The following is a 19,828-nucleotide window of genomic DNA, read 5'->3' on the forward strand; positions in this document are numbered from 1 at the left end:
TGCAGGTTAGGCCCAGATAACAAATGGCTTATATGCAGCTGCCTGGGGCAAAAACTACACCTGGGGTAAAAAACTAAGCCAGCGCAACGGAATACGATGGCGCTATACAAAAGAAAAAAATAATATATTTAATAAGATGATATATTGAAGGGTCCAGGAATAGAACCGTTTGGCGGGATTTATTTAATAAAATGCTTCATTCACTTACTGCAGCCGAGAGAGGCGAGGGATTCTGTCTCCATGGTAACAGTCACTCATACATTCCCACACGTGAGGCCGCCCGCCCCATACGGAGACGTCATGACGCCACACGCCCCGCGCTTTCCCCGCCCCCTCCTCCCACCTCTCCCAGACGGAAGCCGGCGAGGTCCGCTTAGCTCTAGGGAGCTCCCAGAGTGGAGGATGAGCGACTCCACGGTGAAGGTGGCCGTCCGGATCCGGCCGATGAACAGGAGAGGTAAGCCGGGAGAATGAGGAATCAGTGACAAGGGGACAAAGCCCGGAAGTACAATGAGTGACGGGGGGACAGAGCTCAGGAGTAACGAGAGTGACAGTGGGGGGGGGCATAGCCAAGGAGTACAGAGAGTGACAGTGGGGGGGGGCATAGCCAAGGAGTACAGAGAGTGACAGGGGGGGGGCATAGCCAAGGAGTACAGAGAGTGACAGTGGGGGGGGCATAGCTCAGGAGTACAGAGAGTGAAGGTGAGGGACAGATCCCCACAGAGTAAAGTGAGTGACGGTGAGGGACAGATCCCCCAGAGTAAAGTGAGTGACGGTGAGGGACAGATCCCCACAGAGTAAAGTGAGTGACGGTGAGGGACAGATCCCCACAGAGTAAAGTGAGTGACGGTGAGGGACAGATCCCCCAGAGTAAAGTGAGTGACGGTGAGGGACAGACCCCCCAGAGTAAAGTGAGTGACGGTGAGGGACAGATCCCCCCAGAATAAAGAGAGTGACGGTGAGGGACAGATCCCCCCAGAATAAAGAGAGTGACGGTGAGGGACAGATCCCCCCAGAATAAAGAGAGTGACGGTGAGGGACAGATCCCCCCCCCCAGAGTAAAGAGAGTGACGGTGAGGGACAGATCCCCCCAGAGTAAAGTGAGCGACGGTGAGGGACAGATCCCCCAGAGTAAAGTGGGCGACGGTGAGGGACAGATCCCCCCAGAATAAAGAGTGACGGTGAGGAAAAGATCCCCCCCAGAGTATAGAGAGTGACGGTGAGGGACAGGTCCCCCCAGAATAAAGAGAGTGACGGTGAGGGACAGATCCCCCAGAGTATAGAGAGTGACGGTGAGGGACAGATCCCCCAGAGTAAAGAGAGTGAGTGACGGTGAGGGACAGATCCCCCAGAGTATAGAGAGTGACGGTGAGGGACAGATCCCCCAGAGTAAAGTGAGTGAGTGACGGTGAGGGACAGATCCCCCAGAGTAAAGTGAGTGAGTGACGGTGAGGGACAGATCCCCCAGAGTAAAGAGAGTGACGGACGGGGGGGGCAGAGCCTGGGGGGACTGCAGTTAAATTGTGCCAATCATGTAGTGTTTTGTGCTTCCTCTGGTGTTGTTCATGTTGATTCTTGCTGCAATTCCCCCACATTTACTGATACCGGGACCCTCTCAGCCTGTCGCCCGAGTACAGAGCGGGTGCAGTGACCCCCCCTGCGGCCGGTGAGGTGGGTGCTCGGTGTAAAGGCCCGCACCATTCTCCTTGTGTCCTGCACTGGGCCACAAGTCATAAGTTACTCTCAGCTTGCAGATCGGGTTACTGAGTGTCACGTGACCTGCGAGTACTAGTGCTGCGACAGGTACCCTGTGATCAGAATACTTTGTTTTACGGTTTGCTGTCAACTTTGTTTCTTTAACCGTGTCTGAAGAAGGGACCTCCGTGCCCATCCAGTGAAGCACTTATACGCCGCTCTCATGCTTTCTTTTTTCCGCCTGTGCCGTAAACACTGGGGTGACAAGCTTGGCAAAATGTAATATTTCTTTACTAAGGGTGGTAGGTAAGTGGAACAGCCTCCCAGCAGAAGCGGTAGAGGCTAAAACAGCGAGGGAATTTAAACATGCACGGGATAGACGTACGGCTCCTGAATCTGAGACGCTCCGTGGGGTAATTTAAGGGTCTCCCGGAGTGTCTTAGGAAACATTAGATTCTCGGGGACCGCGTCCCTGACGTCTAGCAGTTAATCTGTGAGCTTCGGCGATGGTGATTGCCTCTTATTACCGCTTCAAAGCAACTTTTACACACTCCCTTGAGGCCGGCAGGACTGAACTACTAACCACAGGCTGACATCTGCAATCGGTTTATCCATTAAAGCGACAGTAACGTGGTAAAGATCTCTTAGCCGAGCCTCTTAAAGGGGCAGTGCCACCTGATTATATATTATTATTTATTAGCGCCTTTTATTTATGAAGCACCAACAAATTCAACAAGAATGTTGAGCTAAAGAGGGCCCGTCAGGTGAGCTAACAATCTAAAGGATCTCAGGCGTTCTTTATTTTTTTCTTATCCTGTGGCCGTGAATCGCCCGTGTCGTTGTTAGTTACCCCGTGGAGGGTACGATCTTTAACGTTCTGCCCCTTTAATGTGAGGGCCTGTCTCCTTGAGAAGGAGAAGTCCCGTGGAAGTCCCTGTTTGTTTGGGGAAGTCCAGCATGGCAGCTGCTGCTTCACCGAGACATTTCTTATAATCTCCGGCTGTCTGAATCTCTAGCGGGGGCAGAGACCGCGGGGCGTAACGCGGAATATGGGGAGAGAGCGGAGGGGGAAACGCGTTTCGGGGCTATCTGCAGCAGCTCTTCTAAGCCCGTCGTTTTACGCTTGGGAGGTGAAGCGGAAACCTGACTTTCCTGCTGAATCTTCACCATTCCCATCATTCCCAGCCAATGATTATTAATCCCTGTCAGCTTCTGCCACCGAATGCCTCTGGACTGTCTCATGTGTGATTTGGATCGGGGTCCAACGGTAGCTAGAAGGCTGCAAATTAAATGTCCCCCGGTTCGCTTCTTACTGCTCGAGGCAGCCAATCAGTGGCAGGAAAGCGCTACCATTGAAATTAGTCTTAACGGACCCCCCTGCAGTTTTCGCTGAGCTAGCGCTAGAGCTGATTGGCGGTGGGTACATCACATGGCCCCCCCCCCATGCTTTCGCGGAAGGGACACCATGTAACTTTAAAGGGACACCTCGTTGTGGTTATACCTGACTATTACCATGACCAGGCCAGCTTAACCCTTTAATACCTGTCTAATTTGCAGCAGAAACACAGCCCCCATGACTCTGAGCCGTCTCCGTTAAAAGCTATTTGAGAACCGTGGTGGCTGAAGCTGAGTTCTGCCTGTAGCCTACTTATCTCCTGCACTCTCCCCTATCCTGAAACTTCCAATATACCACTCATGCTTTCTTGCTGTTGGATAACGGGTGGAAATAAATGTATTATTTTTGCAAGATTTTTTACTCAACTAAGAAGGTAGTGGATATTTGGAACAGCCTCCCAGCAGAAGTGGTAGATGGTAATACAGTGAGGGTATTTATGCATGGGACAGACATACGGCTCCGGAATGTAAGACAAGACCAACGACTGAGGTTTGGGTCTTTACAGCAGGAGAACACGGCATACTAGACGGGGGCCGGATGGGGCCGGCAGATTCTTTATTTCTGTAAAATTGGGTTTTCTTCTGCAAGGAGACACTTTGACAGTTATTGAACCATTGAGTGTAATATATATATATATATATATATATATATATATAATGTTATATATGCACCGCCTGCCGAGTTTACGGTGCCACGCTCTGCCACTGGTATACGAGTATTTTTTGGCAGGGACAACGCATTCCTTGGGCTATTACATCAAGCTGCACCATAACAAAGTGGAAACGTTATGAAGAACAGAACAGCGCAGGGAGAATTTATCTAAATGGCATCTGAAACTCGGTGACCTTGCAGTACTGTTGTTTATACTGCGTGATTAGGACCTTGTGGAGTGCCACGTCTAGCACACGCGTGTGGTTTCTGGACACATACAAAGGATTTAAGATAGTCTCGGCCAAAGAAGGTGTAGTTAGTTGGGCTGCCAGATAATAATGCAATGGATGCCGTTTTTCATGTTGTTGGTGCTGGGCATGCTTTCTCATATAGGAGCGGGATGGGTGAGGAGGAGGTGTGATGAGAGGTGAGTAGTGATGGTGAGTTACTGCACAGGAAGTAATTGTCAGCCGATACAAAGTTTAAAGGGAACGTTTACTGTCCCCGACACCCCAGCTGGAATGCATGAATAAAGAGTATTAAAGTGCTCTGTGAGTAGCCTCTGTCATATACAGACTTGGTGTATTCTTAACCCTTTAATAGCCCATCACAAAGATTCCATTGCGGAGGGTCACCATGACTTGTCATGAGGTAAAGATACAGATCACCTGTATTCAAGCAGGGGTTTCAGCTGTGATATAACATGAGACGTGCACCAACCAGGATTCTCCGATGACATTAAATCAGAGTAGAATATGACGGTCAGTACCAGACTGTGTGACGCTGAGAAGCTGCCCATTTACTCTGAGATTGGGGTAAAGTCCCTGAGATTCGGGTGGCAAACACTGACCATTCACGTGTAGGGCTGCAACAACTAATCGATAAAATCGATAATAATCGATAATGAAAATCGTTGCCAACGAATTTCATTATCGATTAGTTGAATCGATTTTTATCAATTATTAAATGAAAAATACCCCTCATTATATAATCCGTTTTAGTGACTCACAGCAGCAGCTCCTACTTACCAGCCCCTCCCTGTAATCACTGTGACAACTGGCCCCGCCCCCTTCCTTCTCCCAGAAGGCCCGAACCACATGGCTGTGACACTCATCTAACTGTAAGTATAACATTAATATTTGGGCTACTGAAAGTTAGGGGAGGTGGGAGTTAATTTAGGGGCTGTTATGATTAATGGGGTGTTTAGGGTTCATTTAGGAGCAGTTATGGTTAATGGGGTGTTTAGGGTTAATTTAGGGACAGTTATGGTTAATAGGGTGTTTAGGGTTAATTTAGGGGCAGCTATGGTTAATAGGGTGTTTAGGGTTAATTTAGGGGCAGCTATGGTTAATGGTGTGTTTAGGGTTAATTTAGGAGCAGCTGTGGTTAATGGGGTGTTTGGGGTTAATTTGAGGCAGTTTTGGTTAATGGTATGTTTAGGATTAATTTAGGGGCTGTTGTGGTTCATGGGGTCTTTAGGGTTAATTTAGGGGATGCTGTGGTTGATGGGGTCTTTAGGGTTAATTTAGGGGCAGTTATGGTTAATGGGGTGTTTAGGGTTAATTTAATGATGAGGACTGAGGGTTAATTTTATTAATTTATTAAAGTTAACTTAAGGTGCAGTTAGAGATAAAGGGGGGCAAACTAAGGGGAATCTAAATCCTGGGGGCAGTGAAGATTAACCCAGTACTTATTTATAAAAGTATGGTCTGTGACTCTATGAGGGGACTATGAGGTATCTGGGGGGTATAAGGCATATCTGGGGAGGACGGAGTGACATATCTGGGGGTATAAGGCATATACGGTATATAAGGCATATGTGGGGAGGGCAGTGTGGCATGTCTGGGGAGGACGGAGTGGTGTATCAGGGTGTATAAGGCAGATCTGGGGCCACAGTGGCATATCTGGGGGTAGAGTGGAGTGGCTTATCTGGGGGTAGAGTAGAGTGGCATATGTGGGGAGGGCAGTGTGTCATGTCTGGGAGGCAGTGTGGCATGTCTGGGGAGGATGGAGTGGTGTATCGGGGTATAAGGTGTATCAGGCACAGTGGCATATGTGGGAGGCAGCGTGGCATGTCTGGGAGGCAGCGTGGCAAGCCTGGGCTCAAACGTGCATAAATTGGGGGGGGCTGGTTGCGAAATAAAGGCAAGAAATGCATTTTATCAAAGTTTTTTTATTATGCTGTTTGTATTTAATATAATTTGTTTATTACATTATTTTAAATAAATGAAAAATGTACATTCATTTTTTTTATCTGATTAATCGATTAATCGAAAAAATAATCGGCCAACTAATCGATTATGAAAATAATCGTTAGTTGCAGCCCTATTCACGTGTCACTCGGTCACCGAGTCTACTCCGGCTATTCTATGGAGTGTATACATTAAGATGATGTCACGAGAAGGATTACACTCTCGCTGGAGACTGCGATTCCCACCGTTCTGCCATGGCTTCTGCCAAAAGGGGAGGAGTAACTTAATGAGGAGGTGTAATTATGCAAATCGCCTTACATTTCTATACGATGCCCTCTGCGATTTGAACCTTTAGTCGTTCGGCCACATTCCATGTTCGCGGAGCGGCCTGTCTGTGACATGTAGCCGGGGACGTCTTTAAGGCAGGATTAGGGGGACGTCTTTGATCAGCAAAACCACTTTGAAAATTAAAGAACTGAGAATCACTTTTTTTGTTGATCATCCCGAAAGATCAGAACTTCCCCGCCCTTTGCCGTGTTTTGTTTAATGTGGCAAGCGAATGGACTTTTAATAGCTGGCTTTATCCTTGCTTCATGCTTGTAAAGGGCAGACTCTGTGCCGACGCCGTTTAATTCACTCCTTTAGATCTAAAAGCAGCGTCTGATGTGATAAAAGAACATGCCTTTTTTCCATGTATTCCTAAGAATTATAACAGCCCCCCCAACTCTACTGCTGTCCTATATGTTGCTGTCCTATATGTTGCTGTCCTATGTCCCAGGTGTTGCGGCTTTAAATATTTTGGAGAGATGGAAGAGATGGAACTTCAGCTCGATCTTGAAATAGAAAGCGACCCAATTAACATGATGACTTTGATCTTCCATGCGCTCGCTAATTTGTTGTGACTCGGGGCGCGTTCCGTTATCTGAGACGTTGTATCCGTGTTACTTGTTACAGAGGAAGGGAAAGGCGCGTTGCGATCGCGTTACTCTTCTGGATCGGCTCACGTTTATTAGGTGTTTGTAAAAAGCTACATTTCTGCAAACATTAAGAAATGTGCTTATTGGGAATATCCCTAAAGAGGTATTTGGGATCAGGCTTCCCATCTCTGCGAGAAAATCCAGAACCAAAATACAGGTGAAAGCAGTTGGTTAATTAATGAAAATTCAATTAAATGAAATATGTATTATATATATATTGTATCTGCTTTAGCGTATACCTTGCCTTTGTTTTTATTTCTTCGCAGAGTAAGTTATAGTAAAGAATAAATGTTTTAACAAGAGGTTGTAATCTCTAAATTGAGGGTTAGAGGCTTAGATGGAGAAAGTGGTAGATGAGTGGAACAGCCTCCCAGCAGAAGTGGCAGAGGGTAATACAGTGAGGGTATTAAACATGCATGGGATAGACATACGGCTCCTGAAGACGAGACGAGACCAACGACTGATTAAGGTTTGAGTCTTTACAGCAGGAGAAACGGGCGACTAGACGGGGGCCGAATGGGGCCGATCTGCCGGCAGGTTCTATGTTTCTTATTAGGGTTTTTCCTGCCCCCCCGTATGGGCGAAGATATGAAAAAAACCCGTTTAGCGGCTATTTCTGTACATTTGCCTTTAATAGCACAAGGTGTAGGCTTTTTCCACGAGTCTGCGGCAGGTGTGCTCCGACTTCCTGATGATGTCATCGGAGACACGGTGGTTTCGGTTGGTGCCGGAAGGGTTGCAGCTTCACTCCTGGTTCTTTAAAGTCTCTATTAGAGGCGCATGAGATGTCACTTTAATGACTAAAAGTAAAGCCCGGCCATAACTCCGTGCCACGGAGCATAATAATCCGGGATTAGGAGTCTCTTATAACTGCACGCCTTTGATGCTGATTAGTGATAGATATTGGCGTCCTGTGCGCTGATTGGTTACCAAGCACGGCCGCTCCACGCACCCCTACCATCGTAAGCACTTTTAATATGCATTGTAATACAAAATAAATCACTCTCTTAAGGAGAAGCTGCAGACCCCCCCCCCCCCCCCCTCCCATCTATAGTCCAGTTTTAAGAACAAGCTAATCGGGTATATTGAATGTGTGTGTTTGGTGTGGGGGGTGTCTTGTTAAGCCCCCCCCCAGCCCTGGAAATCTTGAGTGAGTTATAGCCATTAAAGTGCATGTGATAGCTCCCTGCATCATGAAAAGCCTCTCTTCCCTGAAGGTCGGGGCTTGCCCTGCATAATGCATACTTAACACAACTCTCAGGGTACTTTAATATACATTCTCAGCCTGTCCCTTTAAAAGTAAGGATCAGGGGGGTAATTACCTGCCCCACGTGCCAATAGCAGGCTGCTGATGGATCTCCCTGTATTATACATTAACAATACGTAGTTTTGTGTTGGTTGACTTTTGGACGGCCGTGTTTAAGGTTACGGCAGGTGACAGCCGTCGGGGTTCGTGTTCATTCATGTGATCCCAGGAATAACGAGAACGTACCTTTCCAGCCCTTTAATAGAAGTGTTTACAGGAAACCAGAAGGCAAACGCTCCGGGAGTTCTCTCTTTAGTATAAAAACCCTCGGTCATTAATAAATTCCTCTTGCGGTAAGGAAATTTCTTACGTTAAATGCACCGATTGGAATTAATTGACAGGAGAGCGGATTTGGAGACAAATGTTTGATGGAAAGGACGAAAAAGATGTTTAATAACCAGGGGGTTGGGGGTACGTAGCTAGAGGGTAAAATTATTAGAGTTAAAAAATATCTTAAAATGAGCAGTTTGAAAGGTCACTAATTATTAAAATTAATAAATATTTTGGCTATTTTTTTTTAATTAGAGGACAGTCCTAGGACTATGTGATAGGGTTCAACAGTAAAGAGCTAAATAAATCTTTGGTGTTATTGTGGTCTGGCTTAACACAGGTTTTAGTAAGATTGGAGAACGGAATTGTTACGGGATGTAACTTATTAACAGGATTTTTGTAATTGTTGATGTTTTTGGAGAATTTTAGAGAGTGACATATAGTATATCTTCTAACTGACCGTATAGCGTGATGAATATGCGGTATTACCGTGTAATGATGTATATAATGTCATTTCGTAGCTGGGATAAGTAAACATTTTTTACATTTTCTTTTTTTTTTTTTTTTTTTATAGATTTTTTTTTTTCTTGTCACGTCGGTTATGAGACTGGGAATAGTAAAGTTCGATTTCCCCAAATAGATTTATTTAGCTTTCTGGTTGTATTATAGGTTTATTTGCTGCACCTGTACCTGGCCAGACCTAACTACACGAGCCAGGAGCGGGAAGAAGGTCGACAGGCAGTTGAAAATCTCTGCTTGATATCTAGTCAGACCTAACTACACGAGCCAGGAGTAGAAGGTCTACAGGCAGAAGGAAGTCTGCGCTGCACCTGGCTAGACCTAACTACATAAGCCTGGATCAGACAGAACTCTGTGTCAGCCTAGACCTAACTAAATGAGCCAGGAGCAGGAAAAGCCATGTAACTGGCTAGACCTAACTACATGAGCCCGGAGCAGGTAAAGCCATGTAACTGGCTAGACCTAACTACATGAGCCCGGAGCAGGTAAAGCCATGTAACTGGCCAGACCTAACTACATGAGGCAGGAGCAGGAAAAGCCATGTAACTGGCCAGACCTAACTACATGAGGCAGGAGCAGGAAAAGCCATGTAACTGGCCAGACCTAACTACATGAGGCAGGAGCAGGAAAAGCCATGTAACTGGCCAGACCTAACTACATGAGGCAGGAGCAGGAATAGGGTTACAGACAGGAAATCTGCTGTTTGCTCAGTCAGACATAACTACACGATCCAGGAAGAGTTGTGGGTTTTCAAGCAGGTGGGGGTATTTGTTTCTCGTGTAGCAGCGTGCGTTTTGAGGCTATCCTGATGTGCTGTGGGTTGTTAATGATTGCTAGGTGTGTGTTCTATGAGCTACAAAACCACAAAATCAGTGCCTGATACCCAAAAGTAAGAAACGTACCGTTTTCCCGAGCTGCGAGACTCCCCCGTGTCTAGAGTTGTTGATTATCCCCATGTACATACCCGGGAACTTTTAAAATGAGCTGACCCTGTGGCACTTAAAATATTAACCCTTTAATAACTCATCTCAAAGATTCTAAGTGGTGAATGTGTTCTAATACCGGCCCTCATGGAAACTTTAACTTCTCGTTTATTAAGTCACCTGCTTTCAAGCAGGGATTTCAACCATAACATACTGAGAGCAAAAAGCACCAGCTGGGAGTCTTGTATATGATCACAGTGGGGGGCAGACTGTGTGACGCTGAGATAGGTAGCCGTGCCCTCCTTATTGGTAGCCAGCCCTATTGGGGTAGTTTAGAAGGCATGATGAGGCTGAACTTGCCCCAACGCTCTGGTTACTGCATGGATCCCAGCGCAGTGTGAAGTATTATCATCGTAGGGCCCGCCGTTCGGTGTCCATGTTTTCCCATCCTGTGCTCGTGGAACTCATGATTTTTCCGTCTTTCTGATTCTCCCCGTGACCGGCGTGAAGCTGGCGAGGCTCCAGGGCACGGCTTCCTGCGTGAAACCAACGCATGCCGATGACTTGGGGTTTTTGGTTTAACAAAGTGAGCTAAATGACTAAAGACCGTCCCCGCCAGCACGTCCTGTGACACTTAATCACAACGCGGCCCTTAACCCCGTCTCTGCCAGGGGTGAACATACCTGTCTTCATGAACCACTCTGAAGTGAACGTGGGGGGGGGGGGGGGGTAAAATGTTTAGAATGCGCCAAAATGAGTCAATAACTTATTGGGCTGCTGTAAATTCTGTATCATAGCTTAAATAACTTCGCAATAAAGTGAATATTTGGCAGTTCTGAACATGCCCCGGTACTATCTTGGCAGAAACTCAGTTTAAGCCCTTGGCAGCCTGGTAGGAGGAAGGTTCCACAGGCCCCATTCTTGCACCCTTTTGACCTAAGCATTAGGGGGCAGCACTGAGTATCTGTCTGGCCCTTGATGGACACCATCCATATTGGCAGGGACTCCTTATGGTCAGCTTGCCCATTTTTTCTTCTCCGTTAAACATCTGACGACTAGGATATAAAAATCGAGGAAAGCTGGAGGCCAACACCGGCCCTCTGTCTTCTTCCCATAGTCCTTTTGTTAAAGAGGCAGTTCCACTAACTTTCAGCTAGCGTTTTAATCACATAAACAACACAAAAGTTTTAGAAACCTAATAGGTTTCTGGAGGAAGTGATGGACTTTGTGTCACATGACGTGTTCCCGGCAAAAAAAAACAACCCAAAATAAAATGAATTACCGTATTTATTGGATCTTGAATATAATGTACCAGATTGAGTGTCTTCTGCATCAAAGCTCACCCCCCCATCCATTGCAGAGAGGGGGCTTCGAAAGCCAAGCAATGTATCCAATGATAGGTATGTATTCGCTGATCAGTTTGTAGGAAGGCCCCCTCTGCCCAGGGGTGTATTCACTAAACAAGGAGTTTGCAGGCTATCTCGCCCCCAGTGAGCATCTCCTGCGGGAAGGGCTTGGCTGGCCCTGTATAATGTATAGTTAATATGGGGAGATTGTAGCAGGTAGCTTTACGTTCTTTCTACAGGTAGAGGTGATCTTTGTCCTTTGTTTCCTAAATGATCGCCGGTTGTGCTGTTTCCCAGACGCTCCCAGTAAATACGGCACTCATTGAGTTTGAGACGGCAGCCGCGGTTCCAGCTGCCTACCTAACAGCGATATTCTTGATACGTTCTTCCTAATCTGATACCAGTAATTAAATATGGGGGGGGTTCCGCTGTAAGTCTCTTCCGTGCGTCTTAGACAAAGCAGGGCTGTGAAAGTGTTATCCGAGAATAGTTCGCGGAGCTTATCGTTTAGGTATTTGGGTCTTCCGGACTCTGTGCTGGAACGTGTATTGGAAATCTCATATGCCGAGACCCTCATGAGTCTCCCGAGTAGCCCCTTAGATAACGGAGCCTCAAGCATCTCCCATAAGGATAAAGCTTTGATCTTTTTTTTTATCTAAGCGCTAACATTCTGTACTACGGTTCCATATTGGGTGAAACGCTGACAAAATTAAACCGCCGGCGTGTGATAACGCCAACCGTCCGTCTGCTGCCTTTGACCTTACTCCTCTCTATCCCTGTCTAAATTGAGACACGGGTCTTATCTGTGGTCAGATTCTATCAGGCCCATCTAGTCTGCCAGAAAAATTAACCCCTTCCATGAGTCCGGCTCCCTTTCCGCACGGGATGGTTAACCATTTTAGTGCCAGTGTAATAAGGAATCCCATAGGGAATTGCTGAATTAAATGGGGCAGTCCCACAGGGGGGAAAAAAGATATTTAAGCAAAATACAGTACAAGGTGAAATACGTCACCACTCGCAGTTTAGCTAATAAGCCCCTCTTTTAATTGATAGTATTATACTGTTGGCATTATAGAATATACCAGCTGATACAATGTTACACGTTTATAACCGGCTCTCATCATCAGAAGGGAGAGGCAGACGGCACCCGCCCAGATGACCTCCTCGCAGGCACCGCCGCCGGGAGTGGGGTAGATAAGACCCCCAAGGGGAAAATCCCAGGTCTTGGCTGCCGTAGCTATAAAAGGCTATGTGGGAATGACCCCAAAATGTCAAGAACGATCCCAAGATATCAGAATGTCAACAGGGCTGGAATAGGACCACAGACCACTAGTCACATTAACCCTTTTGGCACCAGGATAGCTATGCAGGATAGCTATTGGGTGAGCCGCAGGAACCATAGCTCTTAATAATGTTCTTAATTATGTGAGAAGTAAAAACACATAAGCAGTCATACCGTTTTAATTTTCTTTACTTATTCTCTGCAGGTACCCCGTGTGGTCGTTCTGTCTTTTATTTCAACGTGTTAGTTCTCAGGATCTGCACGGTTATTCCTCCCCATTACTCTCAGCCAGATCCTGTGCTGGGGGTTGGTGCTTTAAATCTGATTGCGTCACGGCACAAACTGGACAAGTCTGTGGTTCAGTTTACAGAGAAGCCGCTGTAATTCCTTGAATTGCTGAAATCTTTTACATGACACACGCGAGCTGCTGCTGTAAACATGTATCATGTCTATTGACTGATTTTTCAGGTTTTTTTAATGTTTTTTTCCTTTTTTTCTTTTCTGCAGAGGTGGACCTTCATACAAAATGTGTTGTGGATGTCGAAAACAATCAAATTGTCCTCTACCCCGCAAATACCAACCTGAGCAAAGGGGATGCCAGGTAAGTGAGCTCTTCTAGTTTCAGCCTTCGTTACCGCCAGGCTTTAGGAGATCGGTTAGTGGTTAAAGTGTCGTTAAAAAGAGACAACATTCTGCCTTCACGTTACAAATAACGCACAAATATTTATTGAAATCTGCAAAAAATAACATAAGACAATTTAAAAGTCCACACCAGTTGTAGTTTTATGCTTAAATGCATATTAAAATACATTTTGCACGTATTCCAGCGCTTTTTACTGCGTGAAAATCGGGCCAGGCATTCTTTAGTTATTGGTGTTAGAAAATGACACGTCTGTCTCATGTAACTCCGCCCCCAGGGGCAGCTACTGGAAGCAGGAAGCATTCGTCAGTACACTTCCTGCACATGCTCAGTAGAGCTGCGCTAGTCAGTGAGAGCTAAGCTGCTATTGGTGAAATCTATGGGAGACGCAGCAATCACATGTGTGTTATCTGAATGCTGATTATTTAGTATTCATGCATATTGGGGACAAGAAATCAACCCAGCACTCTGGATTAAGAATAAGCAGAACCTAACAATGCAGTACATTTGCAGTGTATGTATGCCATGCATGCTGCCCATGTTGTTTTTTTTTCAGTGTATGTATACCAGGGGCACCTTTTCTGCTGGGTACGGCCCCTGTGCCGGTTTATTCGGTGTATGGATGCCGAGCACGGCCCCTGTGCTGGTTTATTCGGTGTATGGATGCTGGGTACGGCCCCTGTGCCGGTTTATTCGGTGTATGGATGCCGGGCACGGCCCCTGTGCCGGTTTATTCGGTGTATGGATGCCGAGCACGGCCCCTGTGCCGGTTTATTCGGTGTATGGATGCCGGGCACGGCCCCTATGCCGGTTTATTCAGTGTATTGATGCCGGGCACGGCCCCTGTGCTGGTTTTATTGGTATACCCGTGTCTGGGACATGTTCTCTTTGGATGCTGACATCATGTGAGGGAAGCCACACGCCTGTAATTACATTTAATTAATGTCCGCTTTTCCCGTTTGCTTCCATTGGCAGTAACGCAACGTCTTCCGGGCCGCCTTGTCTTCGGATTGAGCTTTTAGCAGCTGCTCGAGACGTCACGGGACAGGCGTAGTCTGCTCGCCTAAAATGTATTAATAACAAAGAAATAGACTGTATGTGTCACGCAGGACAGAACCTCGCCACCATTACACTTTTATTACACTTACAAACTTCAAGGGGGGCGCTTAATGCCCCCGACGCCCCCACGATAGGAGAACGCATAATAAAGTAACCCATGAGTAACCAGAGGGACGTTATTATTATTATTAGTAGTAGTACTAGTTTTATTATTAGTAGTAGTAGTAGTAGTAGTACTAGTTTTATTATTATTATTAGTAGTAGTAGTAGTAGTAGTAGTACCGTATTTGCTCGATTATAAGACGACCCTGATTATAAGACGACCCCCCAAATCTTAATATTAATTTAGGAAAAAAAGAAAAAGCCTGAATATAAGACGACCCTATAGGAAAAAAGTTTTACCAGTAAATGTTAATTCATTTAAACACTTTTTTTAATAAAAGCTATGCTTGAGAAAAATATTTTGGTTTTATTTCCTTCTATTTTCCAACCTGTCCCCCAGTTATGCACATCTGCCCCAGAAGTGCCTTATACCCCCTATATGCCACTGTGCCCCATGATATGCCTTTTAACCCTCTAAATGCCACAGTGCCCCATAATATGCCTTTTAACCCTATATGCCACTGTGCCCCATGATATGCCTTTTAACCCTATATGCCACTCTGGCACTTAGAGGGTTAAAAGGCATATTATGGGGAAGAGTGGCATATAGGGAGGTTTAAGGCATTTCAGGAGGCAGAGTGGCATTAAAGGGGTTAAAAGGCATTTCACAGAGCACTCTGCCTCCAGAAATGCCTCAAACCCACATTTAACACTCCCCCTCCCTCCTCCAAACTTACCGGTGCTTCTGAGTTGGGGGGGGCGCATAACACAGGAGGGTCCAGGTCCCCTGCATCTGAGCCCCAGGTGCTTAGTCCGGGCAGCATGTAGAGCTCCACGCGAATCGCGTAGAGCTCTAAGCACCGGGGACTCAGAAGCACCGGTACGTTGGAGGGGGCATAACACAGGAGGATGCAGGTCCCCTGCATCCTCCTGTGTTATGCCCCCCCCCTCCAACTTACCGGTGCTTCTGAGTCCCCGGTGCTTAGTCCGGGCAGCGTTTAGAGCTCTACGCGATTGTATCGTGTAGAGCGTAGAGCTCTACACGATACAATCGCGTAGAGCTCTACACGCAGCCCGGACTAAGCACCGGGGACTCAGATGCACCGGTAAGTTGGGTCGGGGGTTAACACAGGAGGATCCAGGTCCCCTGCATCTGGGTCCCCAGTGCTTAGTCCGGGAAGCGTGTAGAGCTCTACGCGATTGTATCGCGTAGAGCTCTACACGCAGCCCGGACTAAGCACCGGGGACTCAGAAGCACCGGTAAATTGGGGGGGGGGGGGATTAACACAGGAGGATCCAGGTCCTCTGCATCGCTGCGGGGGATCTGGATCTTAGTCTCATAATCAGACCTATTTGAGGTCTGATTATAAGACGACCCTGATTATAAGACGAGGGGTATTTTTCAGAGCATTTGCTCTGGAAAAAACCTCGTCTTATAATCGAGCAAATACGGTAGTTTTATTATTAGTAGTAGTAGTAGTAGTACTAGTTTTATTAATATTATTATTAGTAGTAGTAGTAGTAGTAGTAGTAGTTTTATTAATATTATTATTATTATTAGTTTTCCGCAGTGCATCTTACAGCCCGTTCATTCGAAGGGTCAGACAGAACTAGAACCGACAGACTGAGATGACCCGATCCGTTAGGCATCGAAGGACTCGGCCCGCAGGCTTACAATCATGAAGTGCGGCATTAAAGTGCATATAATGGCTGGCGTGTCCCTTTAAACACGCCGAATGCACCGTGAAGTCTGCGCGGGCTCCTAAAGGAGCCCCTTTCGCCCAAAATAATGTAAAATTCATTATTTCACGGACTCGGTGCATTCTTTAATAATTGAGACATTCCGACCATATGCAAGAAGAGCTAATTGTAACCGAAGCTAGATGGAGCGTGGAAACATCGCTCCGACAAAATCCATGACCTACATTAAAGCGGCAGCTGATGCCCCTTCTCTGAGCAGCTTGTTATCCGGAATGTTCTGCGCGTGGCCCCCGGCAGCACTCCCCGACGGGCGGCAGAAAGTATACGCTTTCCTTCTCTCGTTACCGGCGCCGGCCTTTCTCCTCGCTATGATGCGCGGTATTGAAGGCATAGTTTAACTAGCGATGTAAGTTGAGTACGAGCTGAGTGCCCACGAATACCCGGGTACTCGTTGGGGATTCAGCACCGTCGGGTTACGATCATTGGACGCTGCTGGACTCCGTAGAGTCAGTTGGGTTTCAGTTTAGAAGGGGGCCCATTACATTTTAAAGAATCTCTTGTTTTAAAAGACCCCGTAAAAAGGGTCATAATTAAGGAAACAAACTAGCTCTCTATTGGCTAAAAAGTTACCCCAATGCAACTAATTCACAGAAAGAGTAGTAGATGCCTAGAATGGCCTTTCAGTGGAGGTAGCGGTTGAACTGAATTTGGGATACCCCATGGTTTTTGGTGTATTGCAACTCTCAGCCAGATTCATCCGCCTCCCAGCTGTTGCTTGTTGGCTCACTGGGGTAATAGTGGGGCTCCCCTGGCAGTGCTTCGGGTCACTGAAGCGAGCGGCCGCCCGCCCCGCCGCGGTCCCTGCCCGTCACATGGCACGACGAGCCGCATTTTTCTGCCTCCTTGTTTGGCTTTGCAGAGCAGAACCTGGCCGATTTACAGCAGCTCCCTGCCCCCAGGGGCCCGGGATGTCTAACCAGCTGTGGAGCCCGGGGCCCACCCTGTCCCTTCTAGCGAAAGGCAGCTACGATTGCATCATACACGGCGCAGCCGGGGCATGTGGGCTTTAACTGCACGGGTGCCGCTGGGGCTTAACCCCTGCAGCACCAGGAAGAAAAAGAACACACAAATATTATCGGCACCTCCAAAAATATATTTTAATCCAGTCTTTTTGAATGAGTTTGGGGAATTGTCTAATGAATGAAACTACTAAAAATTTTTATTTTCATGGGTTTTTTAGAATGGGAAAAAAAACAATAATGTATTTAATTTTTCCACTGACTTTTTTGTTAATGTAATTTTTTTTAACCATCTTTGTGTTCATGGGAATGTATCGATCACTTTTCAGAACAAATGGTTGCTGTTGTATTTACATTAGAAGTCACCCCCCCCCCATAAATCTGTTAAAGGCCCAGAGCCCCCCCTGCGCATTTCGCTGGAGGTTTATACTGATTGATTAATTAAACTCATGAACTAATTGATGAACTCATCGCATTTCCCCGCAGCGCTGATTATCCCCACGCTGTGCTGACAGATCTCTCGTAGGGAGCGATCTGGTTAATATGTTTCCTTATTGCGCCTGACGATGCGTTTCCACTTTCTTGTAAACAATGTTTTGTCTCGTATAACCGGTCCCGCCGCCGCCCCCCCCCCCCCCCTCGATCCGATGTGACGGATGCCGTGTCTGATGCCGATCACCGAAAGGGGAATATTTGGAGTTTTAAGCTTTTCCTGTTTTGACTTCGGGAGTTTCACTAAATTCCGAAGCTGACAGGAGACCCCCCTCCCCCGCATGCAAGTGTTTTATTTGGGGGGCTTTCTGGCATATTTCTACAGGTCGATTATTTCTTTATTTTAAATGGAATTAATTTTTAAATGAAATGAAAGCTATAATTATTCATATAAAACCAATGTGCCTTAAAACAGAGACAGAAAGCCAGACTCTCGTTATCTCAGAACTGGATTACTGTGGAAAAAAGGCTTTGATTAGGATTATTATTACATTTTTATTTTGTGGCAAATCCAATCCCATCTCAAAAAGGTACAAATCCCATAATTTTGTTCCTCGGACCCCCCTGTTCTGTGTCTTGGGTAGAGAGAGGTTCTTCGGTGTCACCGTCTAGAACACTCGAGGGGGGGGGCAGGTGCAAGAGCGCTCTGGGGTCGTGTTCTAGATTTTAATGGCCTTATTCTGAATTTTCTGCTACACCATGGGGGTACTCTGCTTGGGAGACCCCTGACCCATAAGGGTTACCACAAGGAGCTGCACGCGACCCGTGGGCATTAAACAGAGATACCCCCTCTTGTGTCGGCGGGGGCAAAGAAATTTAGCTCATTAACAATATTTGACATAGAAATCACTGGTCTATGAAATAGCACGGCGCTGCGGCCTATGATGGTGCCATATAAATGGTTAAATGATAATAAGTAGCTTAGCTGTGGGTGCAGTCCCTGTAAAGAGTGTTTCTAGCCGACGGCCGGCACGCAGTGAGGCAACGGGCTGTCTGCACCAGGTTCGGGCAAACCTCCAGCACACGCCGTCCGGCAGGTTTTTCCGGTTAAAAGCTACATGTAGATTAGACAGGAGATGGCAGCTGAGCTGGTCTGTTAACCCCCCCCCCCCCCCCGTGTATAGTGTCTTACAGACAGGGGATGATGGGAACTGTAGTCCGCCAGGGGCCCATCGCCTCTCCCCATCGTCCATTCTGCCCCCTCGGTAGTGTTCACAGACCCGGCTTCCGTGTTGCGATGATGTAATGTGTACGCAAGGAGCTTTTCGGCCAGCGGGCATACTTTCCTTTAGCAATACATTTATCTCGGCTCTGATGAGGCTAAACTCCGTCTCTGGTCTATCTGTTATCTCCCGTTTACATAGAAACATAGACTCTGCCAGCAGGTCGGCCCCATTCGGCCCCCCGTCTACTCGCCTGTTTCTCCTGCTGTAAAGACTCAAACCTTAATCAGTCGTTGGTCTTGTCTTAGATTCAGGAGCCGTATGTCTATAACCTCACTGTATTACCCTCTACCACCTCTGCTTGGAGACTGTTTCTTTTTATCTACCACCCACTCGGTTAAGTAAAACTTCCTTACATTCTATCTAATCGTCTGACCCTCTAGTATTAGATTCTGTCCTCCTTTCTGACATTTCTCCTCCTGCGTGCAGGATGCAGCCCCAGCCAGTGGTAGATATACATGTGCATTGCTGGCTGTGATGTCATGTTTTTTGTGTGGTTTTACCGCTGATGTAATGTTTGAGCAGGTGAATGGAACGGCCTCTCTCTATAGTAGATGGCTACAGGTCTTTGAGCAAACATCACACTGCAAACTGCTTGTCGGAACACACGGCGCTTCCCGGAACCGTGCAGTGTTTTGTTTGAGTTATATAAATAAAGCTTCTCGTACTTAAAGGGACAGCCGACAAACCCGAATGCCTGTCAGTGTTCCCAGCGATTACTTTATTATGCCTCCCAATGCAAGAGATGTCATTGATTTTCAGAGTTCCTGAAGGATACCCCAGGTAGGGCTGCGACAACTAATCGATAATTAAAATCGTCGGCCAGTTATTTGATTATGAAAATAATCGTTAGTTGCAGCCCTACTAGAGCGACAGCCGTATTAACCCATCGATGTCATACGTTACAGACCGTGCCCTGGAGTATGCGGGCCGTATCCACTAAATGGCTCACGCACACAACATACATGAAGGCAGCACTTTTACATGTCCCTAACCAGCACAGATAAACGTGTCTCCTGTAAACATGGCGGTTGC

At 46.7% G+C, this 19,828-nt stretch overlaps 1 protein-coding gene across 1 annotated transcript in view; it reads left to right on the forward strand.

The window, feature by feature from the left end:
• The first annotated feature begins 300 nt into the window (after positions 1 to 300).
• The window catches only part of LOC149274934 (kinesin-like protein KIF13B), an 84,701-nt gene continuing 65,173 nt past the window's right edge, over positions 301 to 19,828 (forward strand). Inside the window, exons 1-2 of the mRNA XM_089505081.1 lie at positions 301 to 457; positions 13,065 to 13,158. Of these exons, the coding sequence (XP_089361207.1) occupies positions 301 to 457; positions 13,065 to 13,158 (251 nt within the window). The remainder of the gene's footprint in view (positions 458 to 13,064; positions 13,159 to 19,828) is intronic.

The sequence above is a fragment of the Sceloporus occidentalis genome, unplaced genomic scaffold (assembly GCF_023333645.1).
Source record: "Sceloporus occidentalis isolate IW3139 unplaced genomic scaffold, rSceOcc1.0.p SCAF_309, whole genome shotgun sequence".
In the NCBI taxonomy this organism is placed as follows: Eukaryota; Metazoa; Chordata; class Lepidosauria; order Squamata; family Phrynosomatidae; genus Sceloporus; species Sceloporus occidentalis.